Raw genomic sequence first — 23,035 nt, forward strand, 5'->3', positions numbered from 1 at the left:
TTTGTTTATCTTCAATCTTATTCTCAGGTCTTTTATCTTAACACTCTCAAATCTGGGCCTTTGCAGAAATGAAAACTTCACAGCAATAGCTGAAGGGAAAATAAACCATAAAATACATTTTCACATCCAAACAAAATTTATGTTCCCTTCTCCAAAAAAAAAAAAAAAAAAAAAAAAAAAAGAAGAATTCTTGAAACTGACCTCTTTTATTTTGGTATATGCTTGACCTTTTTCACTTGCAGCAACAGCTAGAACCTCAGTATCAAAGATGAACTGAACAAAAGCTTTTAGATTGGCCCAAAATATTAGCTGTGTGTTGCTCAAAGAGGATATAATTTTCCAAGCCAAATCAAATGCTTCTATGCAGAGAGCCTCTGATGAGTCCAGAAGCTGTAAATAAAGAGATGAGAAAGTGTTACATTTAACAAAAAAACCAACCAAAAACTATTAATACTGTGCAGGTTGAACTTTTACCTTGGGAACAAGGATTTTCATGCAGTCAAACACAGGTGAAACTTGGTCTGAAGGAAGAATAGATAGGGCTTCTAATGCAGACTGTAGAATTTCTTTCGACCTTTCAGCTGTAGACAATGACATTACTGAAATTTCTTCATTCGCTTGAGCCAGTGTTGCAAATGAATTTAAAACAAAACGGAGGCAAATCCACTGGTCACGAACATAGCGTGCAACAATCTTCCCCCATCCTTGAGATGTTGTTTCTTCACATAAGCTGTGAAAAAAATACTTTTCTTAAATAAATATTGTGCTAAGTTTATCCTGCACATTCCTACTCCACCAGGGAGTGCTTAACTGTACAAACTCACTGCACTGCTTCAAGGTGCTAAGATTTATAAGGCAAAAGTGGACAAGTACATGGAAAAGAAATGTAAAAATGATGTGGTTTTTAAAAGAGAGAAATCAGTTATGGGCTTAGTCAGTCTCATCAGTCAAACCCCTGTGAGAATATTCAGTGGAAACATCACTATGTGCTGGCTGTAGTTTTTGTTACCCAAGTATCTGGGATTTGGCTCTCTGGCTTCCTCTGGGTTTCCCTTCCCAACAGTAAATAATTTACATTTAAACTTGCTTGTGTACATGTCATGGCTTTCTGCAGTGTATATATATATATATATATATATATATATATATATTTTTAATCTGGCCTAAGCGTAAGCAGTGCTCATAGACAGCTCTGGCTTCACAGAACTAGAGGACTTAACAAAAGAACCTTTGGTCTGATCAATTACGGCTGCTTTAATGTTCCAAAATCTGGATGTTAAGACAAAAAAGCAACTCGGTGAACAGTTTGTGTACAGAATTCTTCCTTTTTATCTTACCAAGAAGTTGTCAAAGAACAGGAAAAGCCAACATCTTAACCATTGCTTCACATTAATCAAGTTTGTTCTAGAGAATTACTGAGGCTTTAGCAGACATACCTATTTTTTTCTTCAATATAAGATGGCTTCTTTAATACTTCATTCAATTGAGAAAAGGAAATTAATTTCTTCAGAGCATCCACAGAAGGCAGAGATTCCAGGTGTGCTTTTAGCTCTCCATCCATGATCTCACACACAGCTGCCAGTGAAGCCATGCTAGCTACTTTTCTAATTTGTTCCTTAACCTTTGGCTCCTAAGCAAAACCAAACCATACATGAACAAACACACACCAACTTCTCATGCAATACAAATAACCTACTAATAACGTACTTCTAATAACCCTCCTCTTGGCATCACCACAGACATCATAAGATAGCAACTCTGCATCCTTCTACTTCTGTATTTTCTTCCCCTGAGCCTAACTCAGCTTGGCTTGGTCAGCACAAACGCTCACAAGTTACAAGCACTGACAGAAGCATAAATTTTCCAAATTACAGTCACTTGTCCGTTAAGTGCAGGTAGCATGGCTGTGATGGAACTCTCCTGTCTTGCCAGGTAACAGTTCACACACATTGCTGGAGAGCAAGTAGAAGAAAAGCTGTGGGTCCACTTAATGAGAAACCCAACACAGTGGCTGAAATTTGCAATACCACACACTAGCTGCTGCAAGCACCCAAAAGATCACAACCATGCCATGGTTATTTTGTGTGATAAACACATATATTCATAAGAGGCATGAAATTAAAAGTCTCATAAAAAAAAAAAAAAGCCAAGAAGCATATAATGCCTGTATAGTAAGAAAACCCTGACGTTATTTAAATATCTTCAAGTTACATTTGGCTATCTAGAGCACAGGGAAGACTTTTCTCTTCTGTAGTTACTCAGCATTTTCTTCTTTCTTCTGAAACTGAAGAGGTACTTTATGTGCAGCTGAAGAAACCACCATGAAAATATCCAACAGTAAATAATTTACATTTAAACTTGCTTGTGTACATGTCATGGCTTTCTGCAGTGTATATATATATATATATATATATATATATTTTTAATCTGGCCTAAGAGTAAGCAGTGCTCATAGACAGCTCTGGCTTCACAGAACTAGAGGACTTAACAAAAGAACCTTTGGTCTGATCAATTACGGCTGCTTTAATGTTCCAAAATCTGGATGTTAAGACAAAAAAGCAACTCGGTGAACAGTTTGTGTACAGAATTCTTCCTTTTTATCTTACCAAGAAGTTGTCAAAGAACAGGAAAAGCCAACATCTTAACCATTGCTTCACATTAATCAAGTTTGTTCTAGAGAATTACTGAGGCTTTAGCAGACATACCTATTTTTTTCTTCAATATAAGATGGCTTCTTTAATACTTCATTCAATTGAGAAAAGGAAATTAATTTCTTCAGAGCATCCACAGAAGGCAGAGATTCCAGGTGTGCTTTTAGCTCTCCATCCATGATCTCACACACAGCTGCCAGTGAAGCCATGCTAGCTACTTTTCTAATTTGTTCCTTAACCTTTGGCTCCTAAGCAAAACCAAACCATACATGAACAAACACACACCAACTTCTCATGCAATACAAATAACCTACTAATAACGTACTTCTAATAACCCTCCTCTTGGCATCACCACAGACATCATAAGATAGCAACTCTGCATCCTTCTACTTCTGTATTTTCTTCCCCTGAGCCTAACTCAGCTTGGCTTGGTCAGCACAAACGCTCACAAGTTACAAGCACTGACAGAAGCATAAATTTTCCAAATTACAGTCACTTGTCCGTTAAGTGCAGGTAGCATGGCTGTGATGGAACTCTCCTGTCTTGCCAGGTAACAGTTCACACACATTGCTGGAGAGCAAGTAGAAGAAAAGCTGTGGGTCCACTTAATGAGAAACCCAACACAGTGGCTGAAATTTGCAATACCACACACTAGCTGCTGCAAGCACCCAAAAGATCACAACCATGCCATGGTTATTTTGTGTGATAAACACATATATTCATAAGAGGCATGAAATTAAAAGTCTCATAAAAAAAAAAAAAAGCCAAGAAGCATATAATGCCTGTATAGTAAGAAAACCCTGACGTTATTTAAATATCTTCAAGTTACATTTGGCTATCTAGAGCACAGGGAAGACTTTTCTCTTCTGTAGTTACTCAGCATTTTCTTCTTTCTTCTGAAACTGAAGAGGTACTTTATGTGCAGCTGAAGAAACCACCATGAAAATATAATTCCCCCAAATTCCAAATAAGTTGGTAAAGGCCCCCAGTAAATGCTAAGTTTGAACCAGAAAATATTTACTTTGAAACTACTGGAAAATGTATATAATTCAGATAAATTAAGGAAAAAAATAAAATTGTTTTTTAGTACTGTTCCCTTAAAACACAAACCTACTTAATCAAATACTTACACTCTTTTAAGGTGTTATTAACTGTTCTTGAACAAAACTGTAATACCAAATAATAAGACCAAACTTTATATTGCCCAACAAATCTTAAGTTAAATCTCCATTTTCATGGAAGTTATTAAAAATTGAATTTTTTTTTGAAAATTTATTTCAGATACAGTAGCCTACCACATAGGACTATGGGACAATCAACATAACTATATGAAAATGCCAAAGCAATGCTGGGTTTTGGAGTTTCTTTTTCTCTGTATGTTCCAGGTTTGAAGTCAACAAACACAAAAAATATTTTCATTTAATAGTTACTCAATCAGTAAGATTAGTTCATATTTTAGGAAAAAGAATTCTTTGAATACATGGTTCAAGATTACAGTAAGAATTTTACTTTAGCTATACAGACTTCTAAATAATGCAATATAAAAAAAAAACCAAAGTACTAAAAATCTTAGCTACAAATATTATACATTCATATTACACTGCCAAATAAAGACATGTGTGTTAGGGAATATATATGCACATACTCATTCATACAAACTATTATTTAATTTCACATTATATAATGCATTATAAACATCACAACAGAAATAAGTAACTGTATGTTAATTTATTTTTATAGTATGTCTATACAATTATTAATGCAGAATTATTAGCATGTTTTAATTACTACTTATTGGCTTGTTTTATATTAATATTTATTGTTGTAAATAATGTTAAATTACCTTTTCAGAATTTCTCTCCTGAAGATTACGAATAGATGCATTTATCAGGGATGAAAGGAAATTCTTGATAGATGACATTTTCTTCCAGTTGACTTTCAAGCACAAATTCACTGTCTCTGGAATTAAAGCCAAGTACAGATCACAACGATCCAAGTCACCAACCTAAAAGTGAGGAAACGACCGCAATCCAGATCAGTGAGAGGAGGAAAATTAAACTGAAAATCAGAAACAAAACAACTGGTAACAATGATAGCAGAAGGAATACTACAAGTGTCATTGCAATTGAACAACTTTTAATTTTGGGGTTTGTTTGGGGAGGTTATTAACTTCTAAATCTTTAAAACTGACTTTCAGATGCTATTCTCCTGATGCAACTCTAACTTTTTCATTGCTTAAAAAGTCTCAGGTTTCTTTGGGGTAGAAACTTCGAAAACACTGCGCACAGCAATGAGCAGACAGTGTAAGATAGTCAAGTAAGATGATAACCAAGCTGAGTACTAAAAGCCTCCAAACAACTAACAACTTACATCCACAGCTAAACTAGTCATGTATTAAGCAGTACATGATACTCAGGATCTCTTACTATATGATTTCTTTAGATTTAAAAAGAAACAAGAAATGCAGACTACAGACACTAAACACTACTTCTGAAGACACTTCTTTTTTCCTTCTTACTTCTAACTTCAAAAAAGTTAACAAGTGTTTCTATGCAAATTGACTTTCTAGGTGTTCAAAGATTTTACATGAACTTTAGGAACACTGGTAAATCAAACTAACAAGCAGAACCACACCAAAGTATGTCTCATAATTGTTACTTACAGTGCTTAACTCATTGGTAGTAAGCCGTCGGAGAACAAATTCAAGAATACTCTCCACAGGCATCACAAGAGATTTCCAGATAAAGAACAGTACTTCATCTGTGTGGAGGGAAAAAAAAGTATATATACAGAAACACAATTCCCTTAACAATTTTATTTTATCATGCAGATTTGCTTATCTTACACAGTTATACAGTAACAGTACTCAAATACCTAAAAATAACTTGAAACACCTCTGTATTCTTTCACAGTGTAAGCCATAAGGCTGAAAGAATCAAACCAGATTATATTATTTCCTGAGATTCACAATGTATTAGTGAACCAAAACCCACAAAAGACCAGAAAGCCACAGTCCAACTTCCCAATTTTTAATGCACGCTTTTGTCCTACTCCTAACCCTCTGCACAAACAGCTTATTATTGAACTTAGTCTTTAACAAATAGCAAAAGCTTTCATATCCAGCAATTAACTTTATGTGAGAAAAATATATACTTTTCCATTCCTAATATTTATAGACTTGAAAACTGGTTTTGGGGGCTTGTTAATTGTTGGTCTGGTTTTTCTGATGTTAAGCATTTCACAAACAAAGACACAAGTTTATACACAAGGGAGGTAGGTCACCCTTGTAAAACATATTTAACCACAAACACACTGCAGTCTGTGTTTCAAGGGTAAGGACTAGCTGAAAGCCAAGGAAATAACATCTCAGTATGAAAACAGAGTAAAATACTCTGCATTAGCCACCTTTCTTTAAAAATACCAGTCAATTTCAGTGTTTAGGAGAACTACCCAGCGGCTACAGCCTCTGTTTCTTTCTGGAGTTAACCCTAACACTTCATGTAGCAAAACTATTACAAAATGGAAGGCCTTCAAAAAGTAAAAATATAAACGGAAATATTTCCAGACGTTCCAAATCCATATTGTACTTATTTTCAACATTCCCTACTAAAATGGCTCAGTGGACTATATTTCTAATGCTTAAATTGTTTAGAAACAACAGTTCAATTATGTCAGATTATCATCATGTTTCATCATGAGTCTCAAATCACTAAAACATCTTCTGCAATTTATATACACAAAATCTTTGGATAAGCATGTTGAACATAAAACCCAATTCATTACCAGTGGCTCTGTGACACTAGCAAAAGATAATAATTACCAAAACCTTACTGTTTAAAATAATGAACTCTAACAACAGTTTAGACAGCAAGAACTGTGGAAGAATGCTGATGATTTCAGCATGCCTTTCAGGCATGTCTATCCCCATTAAAATATTCTGAAATAAAACATTTCCCCCTTGTTTTTATTTTTGTTTTACAAGGATAAACTCCTTTATTACTCCCTACCATTTTACTGTTTTCCATTTGACAAACAGGATTTTTCACCTCCCATTTAATCAACACAGAAACATAACTCCAGTATTACACAGCATTCATCTTCCCACCCCACACCTCAGTCAATTCACAGCTGCAGAAAAAAAAAAATTTTTACTTGGTTCTCCTATGCAGAAGGAAGAAGCACAAAAACACTGTAGAAAATAATTTTAAGAAAAGTAATCATTGCTTAACATAAAACTACAATGCAATCCAGAAAGCCTCTGAAAAGACTGATGATGGGCTGCACTGAAGCACCTCTAGGGACCTTCAAAAGGATGGGGACACTGCAGTGCCCAGCCCTGCCATGCCTTTGGAACTCTGTTAGCAGAGCTCAACATGCCATGTCAGGTGTCAAAATCCCCACAGCAGGAGCAATCCATTGCAGGTACATCAGCAAGCACAAGAAATGAGGCACAAGGAACTTACTCATTATTGATACTAAAAAACGAGCATGCGCTTGCAAGTGTTTTGTAGGGTTCTCCTTCAGGCTTGTTCTATCCTTGTGCTGTAGGCTGAATGCACAGTGGTAGCTCAGTGGACACTTCTTCCAGTTTAGTTCCTTTCAAGGAACCCACTTCACCAGTCAGAGCCCATGGCCCAACATCACCTCGAACAGCCTGCATCGTTAGTGCTCAGTATTTCACACAAACAGCTAAAATTTAAGGGGGCAGGGGGTTGAATGCATACAGCACTTGTTAAAATGAGGGTAGGCATTTATTTTGGGACTGCACTTAGACATGTATAGGAAACCTGAACATATAACCTGAAACTATTTTTGTTACAAATAAGAGTCTAGATATGGAACCTCCTCACTCCAAAACTACTCTTCTATTCCATGTTATAAACACCCTGAAAAAAAATCCCAAAATAATCTGGGGCAGGAGAAACCGAACACCAAGACCCCTCCTATTCCCATTCAGCATCCCAACTCAATGAAAATAATACTGCAATTTTTCATTTGCTCTCAGGAAAAACATTCAGGTCTATTCGGGTTACAAACTGACCAAGTTCTCTCAAAGGGAGTAGTAAGGACTCCATAGTTTTTGTTCAAACTCTCCGGAAAGCTCTAAAAGTTAAAGTGCTCCATCTGTGGGGGGCAACACTCCCAGACAGACAGATCACCAGGCTGGTATTTCAGGAAGCACCACTACCAGTCAACTCAGAAAACAGGATGTCCAGCAGGATCACTTTATGCACTCAGGGAAGACTCTGGCTGAACCTGTGGCATCTGAGCAGGTTAGGCTGGGTTTCTGAGTTACTTCCTTCTGAAGTGTCTAAATGATTTATGGAATCCATTCATTTGCAAAGAATAGGCCTATAAATATTTGCAATACAGTCACACTCTTCAAATTTTAACTGATAATCTAATCCTAATGGACAACAATTGCTTTCTCAGAAGGCTTTCACATTCTCAATTCCCAGGCCTTAGGATACCTGTAAGATTGGACCCATAGCTCAAGTTTTATAATAGACATGCCAGATTGCCAACATTAACATTTACCACTCCTAGGCAGGTATTATCTTGACACTATAGCCATGAAACAGTGCCGTAGCTTAGCTGCAGTTCAGACTGTAATGAACAGAAGACACAGTAGACTGAAGATGTCACTAACCATCTTGCGTATTGGAACATTTTAACCAACGGGTCTGCAATAACTTCAAGAGAAGCTGAAGGCTTTTATCTGTTTTCAGGGTTGATATGTAAGCATTACTGCCAAGTTTCATCAAGACATCCAGAAGAGGGTTCAAGAAAGCCTCTAGTTCAATCCACTCTATGTTGCTTTTTCCACTACACAAAAACAAAAATTAAAAAGAGAGTCTTCTTCTGAGTATCTGCCTTAAGTGCTGAAGTTACTTATGGAAATAAATAGGACACGTTTCCAAGACGCTTAAATATCTTTAGAATGTTACCCAGTACGTCTGCAGCAACAGCTGGACAAGGCCTAAGGAATGATCAGGCTGATGGAAAGTCTACAGAGAAAAGAGGACAGCTTCCCAGCTTCATCAGGCTTCACTGGATCCTTCAGGAGTGAGAGGATTGAAAAAGACAGAAATGTAAAATAAGGTATTTCATACTTACCTGTATTTATTCTTCATCTGCTCCACGTCAGCAGCCAACAGAATCATTGTTGAGACAAGCTTAGCTTCAAACCAGTCAGGCATAAAGCAATTTTCTCCTGATTAAAGATATTTTAAGGTTTCCACAGTAACTAAAAAATACCTTTGCTTTAATTTCTAAAATTCTGGGTTTGTAACTTATTAAAATAAATTAATAGCACAAAAAAACAATTAATGCTAACTTAATATTACTACAAATTTTCTGTATTCTTTATCTAGATATAAATTAAACTCTAACACTATTGCGCTCTATGCTCAAATAAATTTTAGGCAATATGTTATGTAGTATGATATATTATGTAGCAGTTCACAGCAAACTTTTTCGTTACTTTAAAAAAATATATCAGCATATTCAAATTCATTTAATGAAGAAAATAATTCCGCTATACTTCATCTGAAACATCAGCTGTGATTTTGACCACAGAAATAACCACATAAAGAACCAGAACCATTCTGTAAAGAGGAAATTATAAAAAAACTAAGTTTATCTTTTTACCAGTCTTTTATACATAACATCATCATACTTATACAATGATTCTTAAATAGCAGTATGTAAGTTGGTTTCAGGGGTTTTTTAACTGGTATGTTTCTGACTTCGGGAATTTAGAAAACAAAACGCACTCGGGAGGTCCAATTCAAGTAGCTGGATGTGATTCTTTTTTTTCCCCCTGCTCTAAAGAGCATCCTATTAGTTAAGATTCATATAAAACCCAAATTACAAACATCACTTTTTACAAGTGAAATGCAGATGCTTGCCATGGAATTGCAGATAATATAGACCAAGGACTAAACAAACGTGTCAGGAAGAAGGTCTGCCAAAACTTTCAGCAAATTTACCCTGAAGCATCAACAGAGAGAATTTGCTTATTACTTCTCTAAGAGTAAAACAACCCAGTAAAGTTTCCTGGTTTGCAGGAAGTTTCTGAAGCTATTTATGATTGCCAAATTCTGACCTAGCTTTCTTATCTCCTCCACGTATAGTACTTAAAAGTGTTTAGTTTTGACTTCTTGACAATATAAAGCTATATAAAATTCACTATGACTGTGAATGCCACACAAAAGTTGAAGTGTTTTAAAAAAACAATTTGCCATTCTTTTCAATGTGTCTGAAAGAAGACACTAAGCTGACATTGTAAATAATTCAAAATGGGGCAGTGAACAAGGAAGGCTCTTTTCCCTCCAAAAAATTACCTGGTCATTTTACAAAGCTCTGCTGAGAAAGGTGACAGAACCTGTATGGGTTCACACTCCCTCTACCCCCTGCATTCCAGAATTTTCAGACACCATCAAAAGAGTGACAAAATAAATCTAATGGACAAGCATCAGGGCAGCATTAAAACTGAATATTAAGACTTAATGTTCAGTTAATACTGCAGGACTTTAACTTATGGAGGAAAGGAAATAAATATAAATTTGATTTATGGAATAAAAAATAAGGTTCAGACATAAGAATTGTGAATACACAGGTAGGGTAGAACTTGAACAGGTGCAATATAAAAATTTTTTTTTTTCTAAAATCCAAGGGAATGTTGTAAATTTTTTTAAAAATTCTCTTTAAAATAGTGGTTTTTATTAATACACATTTAACTTACTTTCAGATGCAGGTGCCTTAAGGTACTCTCCCACAAGACTGTGCACATATTGACACAATGATGATGTCTCCTGACGTTCAAAATCAGAGGCTACAGACTTCCTGAAGCACCTGTCATTCACTTGCAACCAACTGCAAAGCTGAATGAAGAACAGTTGTTACTCCTTGAGCACGTCTGCTGACATCCTTGTGCGCTGACATCACTGATTTAACAGCAGCACACCAGAGCACTGTTAAACACAAACTCTCACATCAGCAAACCCACACACTGCAAGAGGAGCCCACCAGAGCTACCTCGAGCCTTAGCAGACTATTCCCTTCTAACTACACACAGAAAAATGCTCTTCCAAAGGCTAGCTCATAGCACCCCCAAAAAGTCAGTTGTACCAATATAGGAAAAACAACAACTCTTAAAATTAAGTAATACTGGTAAAAATTCCCTTATGTCAAAAGGGTTTCTTCTAATCAAGTGTTATCTAGTGAGACCAACTTTTTTTTTTTTAACTTGTATGCCAAAAATGAATGGAGCAAGATGAAACGTACAATATACATGACAAGAAGACACTATGCAAAAAATCACTTTATCATTACATATGGCTGTACAAATAACCAAAAATTATGGCTACATGATCAGCTGGCTCTAGTATATACTACATAAAAAAATTATTTCATCTTTGAACTTTCATTCACAGCATTTTACATCTTGCAAAGACATAAAATACATATCCTGTGAAAATTTACAATCTCACTCCACCTGGTATGCACATTTTTCCCTTTGAGATTATCCTGCCAGTGATATTATTATTTCTACCAGTGATGGCTTTGATGAATATAAAACCAGTTTCAGTTCTCACCTCTGTCCATAACAAAGTATCTCTCCTTAGGGACTCCTCTGGTCTAAGGGACAGAAGAAAGCTTGAAACTTCTGGGAAGGACACTTTCTCCTGAAGAAATTAATAAGATACAATAGATGCCAACAAAATATACAACAAATAATGCCTATATGACAACTCAAGAAGTTTGCTTTTATCTGGCAAGTTTCAGTAGAAGAAATTTACTTTTTCCTTTTTGTGATTCAGACTCATTTCTGCCTCTTTGGGACCAACTTATCAGTACCAAGGAACAAAACTTAATTTTCCCAAATATTAAAGTCTATCTGAAAATAAATGAATGACTGCAAGAATAGTGCAATTCACTGATGACACTTTTTAAATAAATGTAGGTAAATGATTAAGAGTCACTCATAAGTACTACTTCTGCATTTCTAAAGAGAAATTCAGACAGGTTTATAGCCATAGCATACAACATGGAAGATGGAAGACTATTTATTTACAAAGCTAGCTATAAACCAAAAAAACATGAATACTTTGACTACTGAATAAGTACAGACCTGCTATTTCAGCACTAACAGTTGTTTTATCATTCTGGTATCATGAATACTTTTATTATTAGGAACTACAGGAAAGTCTATTTAGTTTCTATCTGTTAAAACCTGAGTTTATATATGGATAAACTGGATAAGTGGCTATGGAATAATATCCTGTTACGCTAACTACCACATGAAAACCCTACAATAAAACATCAACTAATAAAACCTAATGAAAAAGAATATTTCTGATGGAAAACCAAAGGTAACAGAAGCATACCATACTTACATAGCACAATTTTAACAGTCACTAAAAAAATTTCCAAATCCGGCAATATCAGTATAAATACCGTATTTAGCAATTTTTGATTACTGTTGGCCCTGGAAGTGTCACTGTGTTTTTAGAACATCAAGGAGAAAGAAAAAGCAAAAAATAAAACAAAACACAAAGCCCCAAACTGACCACATCTGTCAAATGCACAGCTGTTTGAAGAAGATAGCACTGAGCAGCTCCACGCAACAAAATCTGATGTGTAATCATAGTGCACTGGAGGACATCTCTGCAAAGAGGAAAAATACACACTGTGTAAATCACACACTTAAAAATGTAAACGTTTTCATGTATTTTCTAATTATAAACCATTTAAAATACATTAGATTGCATGTAATGGACATGTTCTATTAAGTGTGGCACAAATACTGCCTGATCAGACCACAAACAATCCAGAACTAAGATTACTGTCAAATGTACTTTCAAAAACTGATAATAAAAACTGGATGAGCATAAACCTGAACAAAAACAAAAAGGGGGAGAAGAAAGAACAAAACAAAAACTAAAGGAACAATCGCCATGATCACATCAGCTCAGACTGGTAATTCAATATTAGCATTTCTATTTGTAGCTAGCTACAATGTTTGCCATCAAAATCTCACTCAAAAAACTGAAAGAAACTTTCAGTGATCTTTTATTAGCAAAGGCATGTCCAACATCTTTTTTTTTCTCTCTGTAAACTGCTTCTATTCAATATTCCTTCAACCACCAGTAAGATTTTATTTAAATGCTCCAATTGGATTAAGCTGGAATGACAACTGATTTTTAGTGGCTCTAGGAGGTGAAAGCAGACACTTAGGAAATATCAGTGTGATTAAGGTCCATAGTGAGGCCAAGAACTTTTACGTAGACTTCTATTTAAAAATCTTTCAGTTTCCAGCATTGTGGGCTGTCCCCTGATACAGCCTCAACTGCAATTAAACCAGGCTGTAATGTAACTAGAAAAAAAGTGTGATATATATCAACCAGGAACTGTGGGAGACCAGGGAAAAATTATTCTTAAAAAATAGAAATTATGAAGATCTGAAATACAAAAACTCAGGGTTATTTAACTTCATACAGAGATATAAATACACTGGTTCTTGAATTGCTTTCCTCTGCAAATTACATATAAAGGAGACAGAACCATATACTCCCATGCATAACCATCCCTTCAGAAGTAACAAACATGAATCTAATTCTGGCTCTCCAGACTGTCAGCACATTTCTTTGGAAGAAGGCTGTAAGAACACAACGCAGCATATATTTTACCTCAAAGCATGAAGTCCTTCAGCACCAAGTACTTTACATGCAGGGATAGATGCCAAAGCCATAGAAAGAAACAAAATAGGAACAGCACACCAATGCCTACTTGTCATCTTCCGAATAAATTTTAACAGGAAGCTACCTTAAAATAAAAGTAAACAAAAGAACCCTGAGTGATTTTGTGCTCTCCAGTGCTTTTAAATAACATGAACTCCAGCAGAAGAGTGTTATTGTAATTTCTGACAATTAAATGAAAGGTAACAGAGTAATTTCCTTATTATTTCTATTTAAAAAAAATCACATTCCAAAGAAGTCTGTCAGTAAGGTGACAAGATTCAGAGACAAACAGAAATAAACCTAATTTTGATTTTGGTCATCTGCACTAATCACCACGTTCAGGAATGGAATTTTAACTCGATTGTTTTGAGTACTAGATGATGCCTTTTTTAAGTCATTGCCATTGAGTTTGTGATATAACTGACCATAGTGATTCAACCAGTTAAATGGATGCTGGATGGGCAGAGCAATTCTCAACCAGCCACCACATCCACAGTTTGTGGAAGCAGGCTACCCATTTCAGGATTCCCCACCACAGCCCCCTGTTTAGTGATAAAATACATGCCTTGGGACAGGGCAGAGAAATAGGGCATCTATGGCATTACAAATACATACCAGGATATACCTGTACACATAGGGTGCTGCAGAGACCTGATTCCACCCTGATCTGACCCAATTTGACCAGGTATTAACTTCTGGTCACCTTCATTTTAGCATACACTAGCATCAAAACTTGGAACAGCCTCAGAAATCTTCCTCCACCCAACCTCACAATGAAAGAATCCTTACTCTGTTTTAGCCCTTGGTCTGGCCCTTTTGGATGTGTCACTACACAAGTCATGACTAAAAAAGTCTGGCAGATAAAGAAAAAATAATCTCCAAGTACTGTTCACTTCAGATCTTAGGAGCTTGTTTGGGCTTTTTATTTTTCCTTTAATAAAAAGCAAATCTGCTTCATTTTGCCACTAGAACAATTCTGCATCTTTGTACTGCAAGACACCTTAAAGTTCCTGAAGACCTTTTCTCTGGAAACTCCACTGTTAGGACAATTATTCCTTTTTTCTCTCTCAAGTAAACACTCACATAACACACCAAAAGCAGCTCCATAGCTTTTATTCCTTATTTAAAAAAACATAAAGGTGAAACTGAAACATACCTTTTTCTTCTTCTGGAAGAAGAGTGAGATAAGTAGCCAAAAACTTCTGTAACCTCATTCCCAAAGGAGGACAGGCTCCTATTGATTGACCTGGTGTCCTGTTGGGTTTTAAAACATTAATTACACAACTGGCATGTTAACAGCTTCAGGATTAGATGTAACAGATTCAATCTAACATCTAACAGATCTCAAATGTTTAGAATTGCCTCTAAACAAAAACAAATGTCATTCAGTGACACTCCATGAGACCAAGAGAGGCAACCTACGCTTCATGAGAAGTCTCAGGGTCCTGGCTATTAAGGATGAGCATCAGTCAAGAGATTCTATGGCTTTCCCTCAGCTTGATATTATCTGCAGCAACTTTGTATATTCATGTTCCACCAGAAATACAGAGCTAAGAGAGAATACTAAGATTATGAAGTGTTGATTGAACACAGCTCTAACATACTGAAACACTCAGCATTTGCTTCACCTTCTGAATTCCCATCCGTACATGTCCATGGAGAGGTACTGCAGACTGAGAAGAGAAATGCTTAATGATGCAAGAGTCTGCAAAGCCCACATTTATCCTGCCATGTTTAGATGAAACAACCTATTTTGACTACACTTTATCCATAATCACCTAATCCAAACTATCACCAGTGACAGTCAGTTTTCTCCCCCCAAAAATGAACCTATTAATCCACCAAACTCTTTGTTTCATGGGCTTCCCTCACCAGATCAAGACTGTGACCATCAATTTGACCAAGGAGCATTGAAAATTGCAAAAATCAAGTCTTGTCACTAGATCCATACTTCATTTGTTCACAGACACCCATCCTTCCTGAAAAACTCTCCCTGTCAGTAAGTTTAGCAGCACCATTTTTTATTAATGTGTTTTCCTTTAGCTAGGATTTCACCAACATACTTAAGACAGCATTATTAGAACACATTTGCAGCAATCAATAAATTAAATAAATAACTGATTAATTAAACCAGTGGTTTACCTGCTGTAGAGGGAACTTTCTGAGAGGGCATCCATTAGTGGTCCAATAACAAACTGAAAAAAGAAACAAGAACAATGGTGAAATGTATAATTCCAAGACACTGTTGCACAGAAGTTAACCAGACTTACTTCACCAGACTTTACAGGACAGAGCCAGAAATTCGAGAATACTCTTGTTAGTGATAAATAGCAGAAACAAAAAGAGGAAGAAACTAAAGAGAAGGGGGACAAGCAGAGTAAACAAGAAAAGATATTTTTCCACTAAATACATTTTACAGAGTATTGTGAAAGATGCAGGGAAATAAGAAATCCTTTTGGGAAACAGACAGAGCAAATAGATTTAGACATTAAATATAAGAATGACAAAGAGCCAACACAGCTAAAAATACTTAGGGTGCATAGTAAGGTTGACTATTTCAAGTTACTCATCAAGATGCTGACTTAATTTGTGTAAATCAGGAATGTTAACCTCTGAGGGGAATACTCCTATGAAGTTTAAACAGAACAATGTAGATCATCCCTTACTAAAGCATAGGCTGGTTGGACAGTCAATACACATACGAGAGTAACAAAAAAAAACCAAATTTAAGCTTTAAAATATTCTCTATGTGGGAAGAAATATTAAAGTGTGGGGGTTTTATGGATACAGTAATACACTAATTATGCTACAGAGGCAGAATTTGTCCAATTCCAGCTACTGAAGAAATTAGTGTTAAGATCTGTTACAAATTAGAACATTTGTTTCCTGTGGCAAGTAACAGTAACACCCTTACCTCCGAGAAACCAAGTGAATTTGGAAGATGCTTTGTTTCATAAAGCTCCAGAAAATGAAGAATTCCTTCTTTTGTCAACGTTTTATTCTCACTCTCAAACATTCGTCTGTAAATGCACACGTGCCACGAGGGGTGAAACAGCCAACAACCTGTTTACAAAAAAGAAATTCTTCTAAACTGACACAGAAATGACAGTGACACACTAACACATAACACACTGACATTCTGGACAATGTTATAGTCTATTCACATTTCAAAAAGGTGATTACAGCTATGAGTTTTATAAAAACACCCTGCTAAATCTAACTTAAAAATTATCACAGTTTTCAAAAGTTACTCTCTACTTTATTAGTTACAAATTATAATGACTAAAAAGTGCCACATCCTTCTTCCTGCAACTCTATTTATACCAATGTATTTACCCACAAAAATATCACATTAATTTCCACTTTACAAATCTCTAACATCTTGCACTACCTAATTACATGTGCTCATATGCCCTAGACACACTGCCTCAGCACTCATTTAATTTATCCTCTCCCTACTTCAAACAAATTAAGTTGGGGGTTTTTTCCCCTTTTACAAAGTTGTGCAGGTGAATTGTTTCCCACAACCCCAAAAATCCCTGGTTTTATTTTCACATTATATTAAGTCAGTGGGAAAGGACCGTTTATTTGGATTTTCTGACAGAAAAATAGTATTTCAAGACAATATAGTAAGCAATAAATACATGGTAGGATTTCTTCTCAGAGCAGAGTGGTCACTGCCCATCCATGTTTGCCAAACAATCTATGCATAGAGCAAACCCACAAAAACTGGAACAGCCATCCAGAAAATACCTAACTTGAGAAAGAGAACATTACAGAAAACTGCTACTGAAACAGAAGAAGAAAACAGAGAAGTGTAACTTAACTGACTAACATTTAAGAGATTAAGTAGAAAAAGTTCCATCTTACCTTTATCCCCTGATATGGCAAGCTCATATAAACTGTTTAGTTTTGGTAATACTGGCTTTATGACGTGGATCTGAAACGGAAATCAGGTATAAATAGTTTCTATCTCAAACCCAGGAGCTGTCAGTTACTCGGACTAGAATTTACTATCAATAGTATTAATATAGCAATTGACAATAAAAGTACATTTAAAAAAAACTGCAAAGTATGCAATACTCAGTCGCAGTTTAGCACTGAAAAAAACTTCAATGATACCATATTTTAAGAAAAATACTTACTAATAACCATTCTATTCCTCAGAATTAAAACAGCACATCTAAAATTAAACATTTAAATTAATAGCATCCCAGTTACAGGACATAATCATGTACAAATAACATAAAATAAGTACATGGAGATGGGCACACTACCACAATACCATGCAACCATGGAAGCCTGAAGTCAACAGAAATCTTTCTGCTGAGTACACTGGAGTCACAGAATGTTTTTAACCCAAGGTACTTTACCATACAGAGTCTGCTCTGCCCAAGAGGTACTAACTAAGTGCAATCACCGGATTTTCCACCAAGCTGGTTACCCTGGTCTTGCAATTATCTTGCACCCCAGGTTTCTGTCACTGCATTATCCAGATGTATTCCCATGACAGAGAAGATCTCTGAATTTACTCCCAGTGAATGACACATAATGTGCTTTAAGTATTTAAGAGTTGAAACAAAAGTATTCCAGTTAACGTTGACTTAGACATTCTCGATCATCAAAACTGGAAACACTGTGCCCTACACAAGCATTCACACGTGCCACAAGAGAGGCAGCACGCCTGCCTAGAGTGGGTACAGATTTTACAGCGCTCCTACCTGGTTTCCTTCCAAAGTTTCCATTATCAAAATGTAAGTTTCCCAAAACTGTAGGAGTTGCTCGTTCTTCTCAGCAGACCACCAAAACAGACTCGATTCTAAGGAAAAAAAGACAAGGACACGCGTTTCTCGCGGCCCCGCACGCCGGTCCCGCCGCCGGTCCCGCCCGTCCGTACCGTGTCCGCCGTCCGGGGGGCAGCGCAGCTCGGCGCGCTGCCCGCCGCTCAGGTCCAGCGCTCGCTTCAGCAGGTAGCGGGCCCGCTTGCGGCACAGCCCGTCCCGCTCCGTCAGGCCCTCCTGCACCAGCCGCCAGAACCGCCAGGCGCTGCAGCAGCAGGCGCAGCGCCTCCGCCCGCTCGGCGGAGAGCGGCGCGCTGAGCGCCCGCAGCAGCGCGGCGCGGTCCCCGCAGCGGGACAGCAGCGTGTCCGCCAGCACCACCTCCATGGCGCGGGGGGAGGCGGAGGAGGAGCGGCGGCTGCGCAGGCGGGGGCGGGCGGGGCCCTCGAGGGGCGGCGGGAGGCGAAAACACGGCGTGATTGACTGGTTTGGCTGCGGGCGTGTGCGTTTCAAGTATTCTACATCTTTAGGTCATAACCCGCCTGCGTGAGCGTTCCCGGCCGTGGTGGCTGCTAAGCACATCCTGGCCCAGCACGGATGTGTATATCTATATAATAAATATATCCCAGGTGCTTGAGTGGGAGAAGTTCCATCCTTGTGTGTCATAAAATCTCTCTCTACCCTTCATGCGCATTACAACGCAAGATCAGGCAACAGTGATACACAAAATGCCCAGTTTTCCCACCTGTCATATTTGTTCTAACCATTTATGCCAAAAGAAGTTGCTGAACGGTTCACTGTTCTCATCAGAGCGTACCAGAGGTTTGCCTGAGTGCCTTGTGTCTGCCTCAGGTCAGAGGCATTCCTGGATGCTGGCTCCATGCTGTTGGCTTGTTAGAAGGGCACAGGTCACCAGCACTGAGGCCAGAGAACAACTCCCGTGCAGTTCAGTGTATCGCTGCTGCCAAAGCCTAACTCAGACAATCAAGCTGATTTCCAGTAAGTGTAAATTCACCACACCAGATTACAATTCCCATGGAAAAGAAACTTAGAGATCTGCGTGTCAAAAGTGGTGCCAGACCACTCTCCTAGAAGATGTGGTCACAGGAAAAGGCAAACCTGGAACCTTCTGTTCCTGTGAAAGCAATGGATAGTAAATTCCTGGCACAGTACAATGTGCTTTCTAATGGGTGTGGGCATTACTTCAGCCAAGATGTAGTTGCTTAGAGCCTAATGAACAAGAAAGGCTTATTGCAAGTTTTCCAAGTGAAGTTCCACTTAATCACTCCTCTCAAAATCACATGAGTAGTCTCTCCTTTTCCTGGCTATCCATTTTCTCCAAACTTTTTTAGATTTTTTTTTTTTTTATCTTTGAGATCCTACTGATTGCAAAGTCACTGAATTTTCTTACTAGAACTGAGCCTGTACTGTGAATATATATGCAATATATTCTGGAAAAAGGAGGTGGAAATTAATTCCTTTAAACCCTCTAGCTAAAATGGTTTCCATGCGCCTTACCACTCCGTGTGTGTTCTGTTACACATAAATTACAGAATCTTGTAAAAGCTCAAGAAAACACTTCAAATTATACATTTTACTCAAATGTAAAGTAAGACTGGGTACTTTGTTTCACATACAAAGAAACATGTTTCATAGGAGGAATTGTTACAATGTGCTTTAGTAAATAGGATGCTTGCAGTTGAAATCTCTTACATCCCATAATGTATTTTGTTTTTCTATTTGCTCTTGTTATAAATGAAAATTGCGAGTGAGCCAATTTTAATAAAACTATGAAAGATAAAATTTATTTCTCGACCGTAGTTGATATCCATCTGCCGTGGCCAAGAATTCTCAACCTGAAGGAAAAAGGGATTCTTCCCCCCCCTTCCACAGTTTATTTTATACCCTTATATTTCATACAGCGTTTATTTCCACGAATTACTGACTATATTCCTAACACTCTCTAGTAATTTTTTTCATTTCCACTTATAGCATGAAGTCTGATGAATTGTGGGCGTTTCATTTACCAGGCTAGAAACAGTCCTAAGCAGGGGAACCCTTCTTACTATGGGTTTACTCTTCACTTCCTGTCATCTGTTTCTAAATGAAGAGTTAATGGTCTGCACAAAAATTAAGTAATCAAAACAGAATCAAATATACTATGTGTTGTGCTGTTTCTTCATTATTGTCTGAATTCTGCTCTGCCTTTAGTTTTATCACAGCGGGGTGCTGAAATCTTATTACACCAATTTAAACATTTAAATTTGAGCATTTAAATTTGAACTGTTCCACCGTAGATTGTCTTATCAGACAAGAAGGGAAGTTGGGCTTGTGAAGATTCTCAGTGACAACAAAACAAAACAAACAACAAAAACAAGTCAGAAAGGTGGATATGGTGTTAAGAGAGAGAAAATAAGCAAGCATATTGTAATTTTCAGCAGTGTTTTGTAATTTTCAGGTGTCAAGAACCACACCATTCACACCCTCATACCATAGTTGTTAAGCACCTTGATTTGTGCTTTCCAACTCTACAGTTCCAACACATACCCCTGCATCACCCAAGACCACGTCCTGTTCTTATCCCAACCACTTCCTGCCTTCTTCCTAAGCCAGCCCTGCTCTCAGACCCCCAGCCTGCCTGCTGCAGGCACCTCTAGGGACCCAAAGCCCTTCCAGCCTAGCTTTGCTGCACCAGATTGCCTCAGCACTCAGAACATCCCACACCTGCCAATGTACTCTGCATTCCTATTTATAAGGTATCCTGTATTCCCTGACCAGATCTCTCCCAAACTCAGCATATGGCCTAGACCAAAGGCTGAAATACCTTGATTTTAGTTTTTCTGGGGTTTTTTGGGTTTGTTTGGTTTTTTGTTTTGTTTGTTTGTTTGTTTGTTTGTTTTTTAGGACATCTTGTAGATGCTTGCTTTCTTTATTTCTGTCCTGACAGATATTCTCCCTCAATCAGATTAGTCTATCTTAAAAAGGGGAATTGTCTGAAACCTCAGAAGCAGTCCACCACAATTGCAGGCAGCCCTGAAATAAATGGCCAGTCAGAACATGTCCCTTTCACGGGCCACTTCTATCTGTAGGCCACAAAATACTTCTCAGCTCCTTGTAACTCCAGATGCAGAGCTCACTTCGCACTCTGCTTCCTTAACCAAGGTCTCCCTGTGTCATTTACTGAGCCAATGAGAGGCAGGACAATGATGGGAAATGTATTATTGTTGATTTTTATCTGAACTTTGTAACTTTGCTGATGGTGTGGGTTTCCAGCACATGATAACAAATTGACTAAATTTGGACAGATTTTATAATTTAAATGCTTTACAGTAGCAGTTTATTGGTTTTCATAGGGTCCATAATTCTACACTAATTTAGCAATATGAAAGGACTGAGGTTGCTTCCTCAGACTGATAGTTAAAAACTCAGTGTCCTTAGTTACCTGCATATTCTTTTGGACAAATATATACTTCTTCTTATGTAATTGCTTTCCCCTGTGATCACACAAACAAGAAATTCTGTGCTAGGAAAAAATTCTAGATGATCATTCTAGTGGTTGGTTACCATAGAAAAGTATTATGGACAAAACCACAGTAGAAACTACAGAAAATTACAAGTCTTGGAAATCCCCACTTACAGTTTTGGAAGGAGATGTGATGGTGTTGTCATAAAGCCACTGCTAAGGTGCTGAGGCACCACAGATTATTAGAACCCAGGCCAAGACTATGTCGTTAAAAAGTTTAGTTTCAATGATGGTTTTAGATCATGCAACATACACTTGTTCTCATTAAAGTCCACCTGCACATTTGCAGATAATTCTGCACAGTTCATAAGGAGGAAGGCTCAGCTAACGCTGCACCATGACTTTTTTTTACTTACAGGAGTCTGTGGGAGTGTGTTTGCACAGTGTAAGGTCTCTACGGGGACCAGGTATGTAACACAGCCTTTTCTTCCCTCTCCCACTGCATGCAGAAGAAGGAAATGGGAAATTTCTGAAAGTTATGCAGAAAATTTCCCACCACATCTCTCCCACACAATAATGACATTAAAAGCCCAGATGTGGCCCATGCAATAAACCTTACCCGTTATTATGGTTACATATATTCATGTTTTCTTCTAGTTTTCCTCTATTAACTCTGAGACAGCACTTCCCCTCTCTGCCAGGGTAAAAGAAAAAATAAATTTACAGGAGGTAAGAAAGGAAAAGAAGAAAATTGCCTAATTTTTGTCAGTTTTCCCTAGAGCCCTTGAACCATTTTGCTAAACAGATAGAGGCAGAAGTGTTTTAACTGAAAGAGGAAACCATTGATATGCAGCAGGAAAGCTGGTCACAACAAACAAGGTGGTTGTGCTGTTATCTCCTCATCCTCCAGTGCTTGTTTCATTTGCCTCCCCAGCCCCACAAATGATACTTCCAGCTCTTTCACATCACAATGCAAACATGTATTAATCTTCACCATTTCAAAATGAGATTCAGCTTGTCTCTCCAGCTAGTCCCTTCAGCCATCACTTTCTCTCCCTCCTCCCTTTCATTTCTGAACTTACTACCCACATCCAGTGAGCCTGGAGTTCGTCCTCTGTGGCATCCCAGTCTGATTCGTATATCCCAATCTGCCTATCCTGTCTGCTGTTATTACAGTGTATCAGCTATGATTGCTCACAAGCTACCTGTTGAGTTACTAGCTCCACATTTCTATCCCCAAGCTTCTCTATAAAAGATTAATAAACCCTTTGTATTGCAAAGCTTGTATGCTGAATTGTATTGCAAAATTTGTATGCCGAATGTGCCAAAACAGGCACATTCCTATCTACTCACATACTTTAAAATTACTGTGTGAAGTGTTGGTATACCACATCCAC

General features: G+C 37.5%; 1 protein-coding gene across 1 annotated transcript in view; it reads right to left on the reverse strand.

Annotated features, from left to right (window-relative positions):
* Positions 1 to 18,461, reverse strand: part of TARBP1 (TAR (HIV-1) RNA binding protein 1) — a 32,509-nt gene extending 14,048 nt beyond the window's left edge. Inside the window, exons 1-17 of the mRNA XM_041414064.1 lie at positions 18,294 to 18,461; positions 18,118 to 18,215; positions 17,267 to 17,336; positions 16,311 to 16,459; positions 15,539 to 15,591; positions 14,553 to 14,650; positions 13,346 to 13,481; positions 12,227 to 12,323; positions 11,252 to 11,341; positions 10,399 to 10,537; positions 8,769 to 8,865; positions 8,302 to 8,477; positions 5,314 to 5,411; positions 4,495 to 4,656; positions 2,706 to 2,899; positions 475 to 730; positions 202 to 390 (exon numbers count right to left, since the gene is read on the reverse strand). Coding sequence (XP_041269998.1) covers positions 202 to 390; positions 475 to 730; positions 2,706 to 2,899; positions 4,495 to 4,656; positions 5,314 to 5,411; positions 8,302 to 8,477; positions 8,769 to 8,865; positions 10,399 to 10,537; positions 11,252 to 11,341; positions 12,227 to 12,323; positions 13,346 to 13,481; positions 14,553 to 14,650; positions 15,539 to 15,591; positions 16,311 to 16,459; positions 17,267 to 17,336; positions 18,118 to 18,141 — 2,028 coding nt within the window. The 5' untranslated portion in view covers positions 18,142 to 18,215; positions 18,294 to 18,461. The remainder of the gene's footprint in view (positions 1 to 201; positions 391 to 474; positions 731 to 2,705; positions 2,900 to 4,494; positions 4,657 to 5,313; positions 5,412 to 8,301; positions 8,478 to 8,768; positions 8,866 to 10,398; positions 10,538 to 11,251; positions 11,342 to 12,226; positions 12,324 to 13,345; positions 13,482 to 14,552; positions 14,651 to 15,538; positions 15,592 to 16,310; positions 16,460 to 17,266; positions 17,337 to 18,117; positions 18,216 to 18,293) is intronic.
* Positions 18,462 to 23,035: the final 4,574 nt, after the last annotated feature.

Source organism: Onychostruthus taczanowskii, unplaced genomic scaffold (genome assembly GCF_017590055.1).
Source record: "Onychostruthus taczanowskii isolate IOZ18803 unplaced genomic scaffold, ASM1759005v1 scaffold104, whole genome shotgun sequence".
NCBI classification, from domain to species: domain Eukaryota; kingdom Metazoa; phylum Chordata; class Aves; order Passeriformes; family Passeridae; genus Onychostruthus; species Onychostruthus taczanowskii.